This window comes from Scyliorhinus torazame, unplaced genomic scaffold (assembly GCF_047496885.1).
Source record: "Scyliorhinus torazame isolate Kashiwa2021f unplaced genomic scaffold, sScyTor2.1 scaffold_584, whole genome shotgun sequence".
NCBI classification, from domain to species: Eukaryota; Metazoa; Chordata; class Chondrichthyes; order Carcharhiniformes; family Scyliorhinidae; genus Scyliorhinus; species Scyliorhinus torazame.
In genome coordinates this window covers 52,486-63,759 of record NW_027308311.1, presented here as the reverse complement: position 1 = coordinate 63,759, position 11,274 = coordinate 52,486, and the positions used below count along the sequence as shown (strand labels likewise).

Genomic DNA, 11,274 nt, shown 5'->3' with positions numbered 1-11,274 from the left:
CCAACACCCTCCCTATCTCTGTAACCTCCTCCAGCCCGACACCCCTCCCTATCTCTGTAACCTCCTCCAGCCCGTACACCCCTTCCTATCTCTGTAACCTCCTCCAGCCCCGACACCCCTCCCTATCTCTGTACCCTCCTCCAGCCCCTACACCCCTCCCTATCTCTGTAACCTCCTCCAGCCCCTACACCCCTCCCTATCTCTGTAACCTCCTCCAGCCCCTACACCCCTCCCTATCTCTGTAACCTCCTCCAGCCCCTACAACGCTCCCTATCTCTGTAACCTCCTCCAGCCCCTACACCCCTCCCTATCTCTGTAACCTCCTCCAGCCACTATACCCTCCCTATCTCTGTAACCTCCTCCAGCCCCTACACCCCTCCCTATCTCTGTAACCTCCTCCAGCCCCTACACCCCCTCCCTATCTCTGTAACCTCCTGTAGCCCCTACACGCCTCCCTATCTCTGTAACCTCCTCCAGCCCCGACACCCCTCCCTATCTCTGTAACCTCCTCCAGCCCCTACACCCCTCACTATCTCTGTAACCACCTCCAGCCCCAACACCCCTCCCTATCTCTGTAACCTCCTCCAGCCCCTACACCCCCTCCCTATCTCTGTAACCTCCTGTAGCCCCTACACGCCTCCCTATCTCTGTAACCTCCTCCAGCCCCGACACCCCTCCCTATCTCTGTAACCTCCTCCAGCCCCTACACCCCTCACTATCTCTGTAACCACCTCCAGCCCCAACACCCCTCCCTATCTCTGTAACCTCCTCCAGTCCCTACACCCTCCCTATCTCTGTAACCTCCTCCAGCCCCTGCACCCTCCCTATCTCTGTAACCTCCTCCAGCCCCTACACCCCTCCCTATCTCTGTCACCTCCTCCAGCCCCTACACCCCTCCCTATCTCTGTAACCTCCTCCAGCCCGACACCCCTCCCTATCTCTGTAACCTCCTCCAGCCCGACACCCCTCCCTATCTCTGTAACCTCCTCCAGCCCCTACACGCCTCCCTATCTCTGTAACCTCCTCCAGCCCCTACACCCTCCCTATCTCTGTAACCTCCTCCAGCCCCTACACCCTCCCTATCTCTGTAACCTCCTCCAGCCCGACACCCCTCCCTATCTCTGTAACCTCCTCCAGCCCCTACACTCCCTCCCTATCTCTGTAACCTCCTCCAGCCACTACACCCTCCCTATCTCTGTAACCTCCTCCAGCCCCTACACCCCTCCCTATCTCTGTAACCTCCTCCAGCCCCTACACCCCTCCCTATCTCTGTAACCTCCTCCAGCCCCTACACCCCTCCCTATCTCTGTAACCTCCTCCAGCTCCTACACCCCTCCCTAACCCTGTAACCTCCTCCAGTCCCTACACCCCTCCCTATCTCTGTAACCTCCTCCAGCCCCTACACCCCTCCCTATCTCTGTAACCTCCTCCAGCCACTACACCCTCCCTATCTCTGTAACCTCCTGCAGCCCCTACACGCCTCCCTATCTCTGTAACCTCCTCCAGCCCCTACACCCCTCCCTATCTCTGTAACCTCCTCCAGCCCCTACACCCCTCCCTATCTCTGTAACTTCCTCCAGCCCCTACACCCCTCCCTATCTCTGTAACCTCCTCCAGCCCCTACACCCCCTCCCTATCTCTGTAACCTCCTGTAGCCCCTACACGCCTCCCTATCTCTGTAACCTCCTCCAGTCCCTACACCCCTCCCTATCTCTGTAACCTCCTCCAGCCCCTACACCCTCCCTATCTCTGTAACCTCCTCCAGCCCTACACCCCTCCCTATCTCTGTAACCCCCTCCAGCCCCTACACCCCCTCCCTATCTCTGTAGCCTCCTGTAGCCCCTCCACGCCTCCCTATCTCTGTAACCTCCTCCAGCCCCGACACCCCTCCCTATCTCTGTAACCTCCTCCAGCCCCTACACCCCTCCCTATCTCTGTAACCTCCTCCAGCCCCTACACGCCTCCCTATCTCTGTAACCTCCTCCAGCCCCTACACCCCTCCCTCATCGGGACTGGGCAGTGTCTTTGGATAGAGAGGGTCACAGTTAATGCTTCCAGTGCATCGAGATTCCTTTTCCGATCGGGCTCCGGGCTGCTCTGAGGATTGAGGTTACTGCGCCCCACCCCCAGCAGCAGGGTGACCCGGGGGGGGGGGCACCTACCGACCACGATGAGCTGTGCGCTGGCCATCACCGTGTCCAGCTCCGTCCTTCCCACGCACGTATAGATCCCCTCGTCCTCGTAGGCCACACTTTTGATCCTCAGCTCCCCGTCCTGGATGTGATACCTGGGCGAAGATCACAACAGTTCGACACGGAGAGTGGAGCCGAGACCGGTCACCCGTCGCCCCAGACACGCGGTGTTAACGGGACATGTGGGTCTGCCCCCCCCCCACCCACCCCAACCCCAGAGCCCCCCTCCACCCACCCCAACCCCAGAGCCCCCCCCACCCCCCCCACCCACCCCAACCCCAGAGCCCCCCCCACCCCCCCCACCCACTCCAACCCCAGAGCCCCCCTCCACCCACCCCACCCCCAGAGCCCCCCCCACCCCCCCTCCACCCACCCCAATCTCAGAGCCCCCCCCACCTCCCCTCCACCCACCCCAACCCCAGAGCCCCCCTCCCCACCCCCCCTCCACCTACCCCAACCCCAGAGCCCCACTCCACCCACCCCAACCCGAGCCCCCCCCACCCACCCCAACCCCAGAGCCCCCCCACCCACCCCAACCCCAGAGCCCCCCTCCACCCACCCCAACCCGAGCCCCCCCCACCCACCCCAACCCCAGAGCCCCCCCACCCCCCCCTCCACCCACCCCAATCTCAGAGCCCCCCCCACCTCCCCTCCACCCACCCCAACCCCAGAGCCCCCCCTCCACCCACCCCAACCCCAGAGCCCCCCTCCCCACCCCCCCTCCACCTACCCCAACCCCAGAGCCCCCCCTCCACCCACCCCAACCCGAGCCCCCCCACCCTACACCCACCCCAACCCCAGAGCCCCCCCCACCTCCCCACCCACTCCAACCCCAGAGCCCCCCCCACCTCCCCACCCACCCCAACCCCAGAGCCCCCCCCACCCCCCCCACCCACTCCAACCCCAGAGCCCCCCCACCCCCCCTCCACCCACCCCAACCCCAGAGCCCCCCCTCCACCCACCCCAACCCCAGAGCCCCCCTCCACCCACCCCAACCCGAGCCCCCCCCACCCACCCCAACCCCAGAGCCCCCCTCCCCACCCCCCCTCCACCTACCCCAACCCCAGAGCCCCCCTCCCCACCCCCCCTCCACCCACCCCAACCCCAGAGCCCCCCTCCACCCACCCCAACCCCAGAGCCCCCCTCCCCACCCCCCCTCCACCTACCCCAACCCCAGAGCCCCCCTCCACCCACCCCAACCCGAGCCCCCCCACCCTCCACCCACCCCAACCCCAGAGCCCCCCACCACCCCCCCTCCACCCACCCCAACCCCAGAGCCCCCCTCCCCACCCCCCCTCCACCTACCCCAACCCCAGAGCCCCCCTCCACCCACCCCAACCCCAGAGCCCCCCACCACCCCCCCTCCACCCACCCCAATCCCAGAGCCCCCCACCCCCCTCCACCCACCCCAACCCGAGCCCCCCCCACCCACCCCAACCCCAGAGACCCCCCTCCACCCACCCCAACCCCAGAGCCCCCCCACCCCACCCCCCTCCACCCACCCCAACCCCAGAGCCCCACTCCACCCACCCCAACCCGAGCCCCCCACCCCCCTCCACCCACCCCAACCCCAGAGCCTCCCCCTCCACCCACCCCAACCCCAGAGCCCCCCGCCACCCCCCCTCCACCCACCCCAACCCGAGCCCCCCCACCCCAACCCCAGAGCCCCCCCACCCACCCCAACCCCAGAGCACCCCCCCTCCCCACCCACCCCAAACCCAGAGACCCCCCCATCCCCCCCCTCCACCCACCCCAAACCCAGAGACCCCCCCATCCCCCCCCTCCACCCACCCCAACCCCAGAGCGCCCCCCCCCCTCCCTTACCTGCTCTCGTCGTCATCTGCCTCGTCGATGGGATCTCCGTCCTTCTTCCACTGCAGGTCAGCTCGCTTCAGAGAATGGTCCGCGTCCACTACGCAGCGAAAGGTCACCGCGTGCATTCTCTCAACGTGCTGGTCCCTCGGAGGCTCGATAATCCGGCTGGCATCTGCCCACACACCATGAGATCAGATTAACGCCTGCCTCTCGAGATGAACGCCTGCCTCTCGAGATGAACGCCTGCCTCTCGAGATTAACGCCTGCCTCTCGAGATTAACGCCTGCCTCTCGAGATGAACGCCTGCCTCTCGAGATTAACGCCTGCCTCTCGAGATTAACGCCTGCCTCTCGAGATTAACGCCTGCCCCTCGAGATTAACGCCTGCCTCTCGAGATTAACGTGTGCCTCTCGAGATTAACGCCTGCCTCTCGAGATGAACGCCTGCCTCTCGAGATGAACGCCTGCCTCTCGAGATTAACGCCTGCCTCTCGAGATTAACGCCTGCCCCTCGAGATTAACGCGTGCCTCTCGAGATTAACGCCTGCCTCTCGAGATGAACGCCTGCCCCTCGAGATTAACGCCTGCCTCTCGAGATTAACGTGTGCCTCTCGAGATTAACGCCTGCCCCTCGAGATTAACGCCTGCCTCTCGAGATTAACGCCTGCCTCTCGAGATTAACGCCTGCCTCTCGAGATGAACGCCTGCCTCTCGAGATTAACGCCTGCCTCTCGAGATTAACGCCTGCCCCTCGAGATTAACGCCTGCCTCTCGAGATTAACGCCTGCCTCTCGAGATTAACGCCTGCCTCTCGAGATTAACGCGTGCCTCTCGAGATTAACGCCTGCCTCTCGAGATTAACGCCTGCCTCTCGAGATGAACGCCTGCCCCTCGAGATTAACGCGTGCCCCTCGAGGATAACGCCTGCCCCTCGAGATGAACGCCTGCCCCTCGAGATTAACGCCTGCCTCTCGAGATGAACGCCTGCCCCTCGAGGATAACGCCTGCCCCTCGAGATTAACGCCTGCCTCTCGAGATTAACGCCTGCCCCTCGAGATGAACGCCTGCCCCTCGAGATTAACGCGTGCCCCTCGAGGATAACGCCTGCCCCTCGAGGATAACGCCTGCCCCTCGAGGATAACGCGTGCCCTTCGAGATTAACGCGTGCCCCTCGAGGATAACGCCTGCCCCTCGAGGATAACGCCTGCCCCTCGAGGATAACGCGTGCCCCTCGAGATTAACGCGTGCCCCTCGAGGATAACGCCTGCCTCTCGAGATTAACGCCTGCCTCTCGAGATGAACGCCTGCCCCTCGAGATTAACGCGTGCCCCTCGAGGATAACGCCTGCCTCTCGAGATTAACGCCTACCTCTCGAGATGAACGCCTGCCCCTCGAGATTAACGCCTGCCTCTCGAGATTAACGCCTGCCCCTCGAGATTAACGCGTGCCTCTCGAGATTAACGCCTGCCCCTCGAGATTAACGCCTGCTCCTCGAGATTAACGCCTGCCCCTCGAGATTAACGCCTGCCTCTCGAGATTAACGTGTGCCTCTCGAGATTAACGCCTGCCTCTCGAGATTAACGCCTGCCCCTCGAGATTAACGCGTGCCTCTCGAGATTAACGCCTGCCCCTCGAGATTAACGCCTGCCCCTCGAGATTAACGCCTGCCCCTCGAGGATAACGCCTGCCTCTCGAGATTAACGCCTGCCCCTCGAGATTAACGCCTGCCCCTCGAGATTAACGCCTGCCTCTCGAGATTAACGTGTGCCTCTCGAGATTAACGCCTGCCTCTCGAGATTAACGCCTGCCCCTCGAGATTAACGCGTGCCTCTCGAGATTAACGCCTGCCCCTCGAGATTAACGCCTGCCCCTCGAGATTAACGCCTGCCCCTCGAGATTAACGCCTGCCTCTCTAGAATAACGCCTGCCTCTCGAGATTAACACCTGCCTCTCGAGATTAACGCCTGCCCCTCGAGATTAACGCCTGCCCCTCGAGATTAACGCCTGCCTCTCGAGATTAACGCCTGCCCCTCGAGATTAACGCCTGCCCCTCAAGATTAACGCCTGCCTCTCGAGATTAACGCCTGCTCCTCGAGATTAACGCCTGCCTCTCGAGATTAACGCCTGCCTCTCGAGATTAACGCCTGCCTCTCGAGATTAACGCCTGCCTCTCGAGATTAACGCCTGCCTCTCGAGATTATCGCCTGTCTCCCGAGATTAACGCCTGCCCCTCGAGATTAACGTGTGCCTCTCGAGATTAACGCCTGCCTCTCGAGATTAACGCCTGCCTCTCGAGATTAACGCCTGCCTCTCGAGATTAACGCCTGCCTCTCGAGATTAACGCCTGCCTCTCGAGATTAACGCCTGCCCCTCGAGAATAACGCCTGCCCCTCGAGATTAACGCCTGCCTCTCGAGATTAACGCCTGCCTCTCGAGATTAAGGCCTGCTCCTCGAGATTAACGCCTGCCTCTCGAGATTAACGCCTGCCTCTCGAGATTAACGCCTGCCTCTCGAGATTAACGCCTGCCTCTCGAGATTAACGCCTGCTCCTCGAGATTAACGCCTGCCTCTCGAGATTAACGCCTGCCTCTCGAGATTAACCCGCACGCGCACAAACACTGCTGATATCAGCTGTCACGCTGCCATGTTGGAGCCACGGGTACATACGGAACAGTACCAGCCGATTCAGTCTGTGTTGGGAAATCCAGTGCATCGCGCTCTGCCTCCAAATCCTTGTCAAATTTACTCAAGAATTTTATAAATTCCTTTTCAGAACTTGCTGTGGGACTAAAACGACCCCAATGTACCAACCTTTCCGACCCAGTCCCCTGCCACAGGAAACACGTTCTCCTCATTCACTCGAAACCACCCCTCGCGATTGCAAACCTCCCTTTAACTTTCTCTGTTCTCACCTTCTTCTGAAATTCAGAGACCCAATTCATTTTTCCAATTAAGTGGGGGAGGGAATGATGGGAATATCACAGGACTAGTAGTTCAGAGGTCCGGGTGGATACAGAGATATACAGAATGGGAGCAGCCAGGTTTCCCTGCAGTTTTGCAGTCAGCTATAGGATATCACTCCGAGACATACACACTCACCTGTACAGGTATCACTCCGAGACATACACACTCACCCGTGCAAGTATCAGTCGGAGAGATACACACTCACCTGTACAGGTACCAGTCTGAGAGATATACACTCAACAGTACAGGTATCACTCCGAGAGATACACACTCACCTGTACAGGTATCACTCCGAGACATACACACTCACCCGTACAATTATCAGTCGGAGAGATACACACTCACCTGTACAGGTATCACTCCGAGACATACACACTCACCCGTACAAGTATCAGTCGGAGAGATACACACTCACCTGTACAGGTACCAGTCTGAGAGATACACACTCACCTGTACAGGTATCAGTCTGAGAGATACACACTCACCTGTACAGGTATCACTCCGAGACATACACACTCACCTGTACAGGTATCAGTCTGAGAGATACACACTCACCTGTACAGGTATCACTCCGAGACATACACACTCACCTGTACAGGTATCACTCCGAGCCATACACATTCACCTGTACAGGTATCACTCCGAGACATACACATTCACCTGTACAGGTACCAGTCTGAGAGATATACACTTACCTGTACAGGTATTACTCCGAGAGATACACACTCACCTGTACAGGTATCACTCAGAGACATACACACTCACCTGTACAGGTATCACTCCGAGACATACACATTCACCTGTACAGGTACCAGTCTGAGAGATATACACTTACCTGTACAGGTATTACTCCGAGAGATACACACTCACCTGCACAGGTATCACTCCGAGACATACACACTCACCCGTACAGGTATCAGTCTGAGAGATACACACTCACCTGTACAGGTATCAGTCTGAGAGATACACACTCACCTGTACAGGTATCACACCGAGAGATACACACTCACCTGTACAGGTATCACTCCGAGACATACACACTCACCTGTACAGGTATCAGTCTGAGAGATACACACTCACCTGTACAGGTATCAGTCTGAGAGATACACACTCACCTGTACAGGTACCAGTCTGAGAGATACACACTCACCTGTACAGGTACCAGTCTGAGGGATACACACTCACCCGTACAGGTATCAGTCTGAGAGATACACACTCACCCGTACAGGTATCAGTCTGAGAGATACACACTCACCTGTACAGGTACCAGTCTGAGAGATATACAATCACCCGTACAGGTACCAGTCCGAGAGATACAGACTCACCTGTACCGGTATCATTCTGAGAGATACACACTCACCCGTACAGGTATCAGTCTGAGAGATATACACTCACCTGTACAGGTATCACTCCGAGACATACACACTCACCTGTACAGGTACCAGTCTGAGAGATACACACTCACCTGTACAGGTATCAGTCTGAGAGATACACACTCACCTGTACAGGTATCACACCGAGAGATACACACTCACCTGTACAGGTATCAGTATGAGAGATACACACTCACCTGTACAGCTATCAGTATGAGAGAGATACACACTCTCCTGTATAGGTATCACTCAGAAAGATACACACTCACCTGTACAGGTATCAGTCTGCGAGATACACACTCACCTGTACAGTTATCGGTCTGAGAGATACACATTCACCTGTACAGGTATCAGTCTGCAAGAGATATTCACTCACCTGTACAGGTATCAGTCTGAGAGATACACACTCACCTGTTCAGTTATCAGTCTGAGAGATACACACTCACCTGTACAGTTATCGGTCTGAGAGATACACATTCACCTGTACAGGTATCAGTCTGCAAGAGATATTCACTCACCTGTACAGGTATCAGTCTGAGAGATACACACTCAGCTGTACAGGTATCAGTCTGAGAGATACACACTCACCTGTACAGGTATCAGTCTGAGAGATACACACTCACCTGTACAGGTATCAGTCTGCAAGAGATATTCACTCACCTGTACAGGTATCAGTCTGAGAGATACACACTCACCTGTTCAGTTATCAGTCTGAGAGATACGCACTCACCTGTACAGGTACCAGTCTGAGAGATACACACTCAGCTGTTCAGGTATCAGTCTGAGAGATACACACTCACCTGTACAGGTATCAGTCTGAGAGATACACACTCACCTGTACAGCTATCAGTCTGAGAGATACACACTCATCTGTACAGGTACCAGTCTGAGAGATACACACTCACCTGTACAGGTATCACACAGAGAGATACACACTCACCCGTACAGGTATCAGCTGAGAGATGCACATTCACCTCTACAGGTATCTGTCTGTGAGATACACACTCACCTATACAGGTATCAGTCTGTGAGATGCACACTCACCTGTACAGGTATCACTCAGAGATACACACTCACCAGTACAGGTATCAGTCTGTGAGATACAGACTCACCTGTACAGATATCACTCAGAGAGACACACACTCAGCTGTTCAGGTGTCAGTCTGAGAGATACACACTCACCTGTACAGTTCGCAGTCTGAGAGATACACACTCACCTGTACAGGGATCAGTCTGAGAGATACACACTCACCTGTACAGGTATCAGTCTGAGAGATGCACATTCACCTCTACAGGTATCTGTCTGTGAGATACACACTCACCTGTACAGGTATCACTCAGAGATACACACTCACCAATTCAGGTATCAGTCTGAGAGATACACACTCACCTGTATAGGTATCAGTCGGTGAGATACACCCTCACCTGTACAGATATCAGTCTGAGATATACACACTCACCTGTACAGGTACCAGTCAGAGAGATACACACTCACCTGTACAGGTACCAGTCTGAGAGATACACACTCACCTGTACAGGTATCAGTCTGAGAGATACACACTCACCTGTACAGGTATCAGTCTGAGAGATACACACTCACCTGTACAGGTATCACTCAGGCAAATAGGGTTAAGGAAAATCCCAAGGCTTTTTACACGTACATAAAAAGCAAGAGGGTAGCCAGGGAAAGGGTTGTCCCACTGAAGGACAGGGGAGGGAATCTATGTGTGGAGCCAGAGAAAATGGGCGAGGTACTAAATGAATACTTTGCATCAGTATTCACCAACGAGAAGGAATTGGTGGATGTTGAGTCTGGAGAAGGGTGTGTAGATAGCCTGGGTCACATTGAGATCCAAAAAGACGAGGTGTTGGGTGTCTTAAAAAATATTAAGGTAGATAAGTCCCCAGGGCCTGATGGGATCTACCTCAGAATACTGAAGGAGGCTGGAGACGAAATTGCTGAGGCCTTGACAGAAATCCTTGGATCCTCACTGTCTTCAGGTGATGTCCCGGAGGACTGGAGAATAGCCAATGTTGTTCCTCTGTTTAAGAAGGGTAGCAAGGATAATCCAGGGAACTACAGGCCGGTGAGCCTTACGGCAGTGGTAGGGAAATTACTGGAGAGAATTCTTCGAGACAGGATCTACTCCCGTTTGGAAGCAAATGGACGTATTAGTGAGAGGCAGCACGGTTTTGTGAAGGGGAGGTCTTGTCTCACTAACTTGATAGAGTTTTTCGACGAGGTCACTAAGATGATTGATGCAGGTAGGGCAGTGGATGTTGTCTATATGGACTTCAGTAAGGCCTTTGACATGATCCATCATGGCAGACTAGGACAAAAGGTGAAGTCACATGGGATCAGGGGTGAGCTGGCAAGGTGGATACAGAACTGGCTAGGTCATAGAAGGCAGAGAGTAGCAATGGAAGGATGCTTTTCTAATTGGAGGGCTGTGACCAGTGGTGTTCCACAGGGATCAGTGCTGGGACCTTTGCTGTTTGTAGTATATGTAAATGATTTGGAGGAAAATGTAACGGGTCTGATTAGTAAGTTTGCAGACGACACAAAGGTTGGTGGAATTGCGGATAGCGATGAGGACTGTCAGAGGATACAGCAGGATTTAGATTGTTTGGAGACTTGGGCGGAGAGATGGCAGATGGAGTTTAATCCGGACAAATGTGAGGTAATGCATTTTGGAAGGTCTAATGCAGGTAGGGAATATACAGTGAATGGTAGAACCCTCAAGAGTATTGACAGTCAGGGAGATCTAGGTGTACAGGTCCACAGGTCACTGAAAGGGGCAACACAGGTGGAGAAGGTAGTCAAGAAGGCATACGGCATGCTTGCCTTCATTGGCCGGGGCATTGAGTATAAGAATTGGCAAGTCATGTTGCAGCTGTATAGAACCTTAGTTAGGCCACACTTGGAGTAT

The 11,274-nt window shown here is 56.2% G+C and overlaps 1 protein-coding gene across 1 annotated transcript in view; it reads right to left on the bottom strand.

Moving 5' to 3' along the window:
* Positions 1 to 2,162: 2,162 nt before the first annotated feature.
* LOC140406528 (neural cell adhesion molecule L1-like) overlaps positions 2,163 to 11,274 on the bottom strand; it is a gene marked incomplete at its 3' end in the record, with an annotated part of 51,431 nt that continues 42,319 nt past the window's right edge. Inside the window, exons 4-5 of the mRNA XM_072494531.1 lie at positions 4,017 to 4,179; positions 2,163 to 2,287 (exon numbers count right to left, since the gene is read on the bottom strand). Coding sequence (XP_072350632.1) covers positions 2,163 to 2,287; positions 4,017 to 4,179 — 288 coding nt within the window. The remainder of the gene's footprint in view (positions 2,288 to 4,016; positions 4,180 to 11,274) is intronic.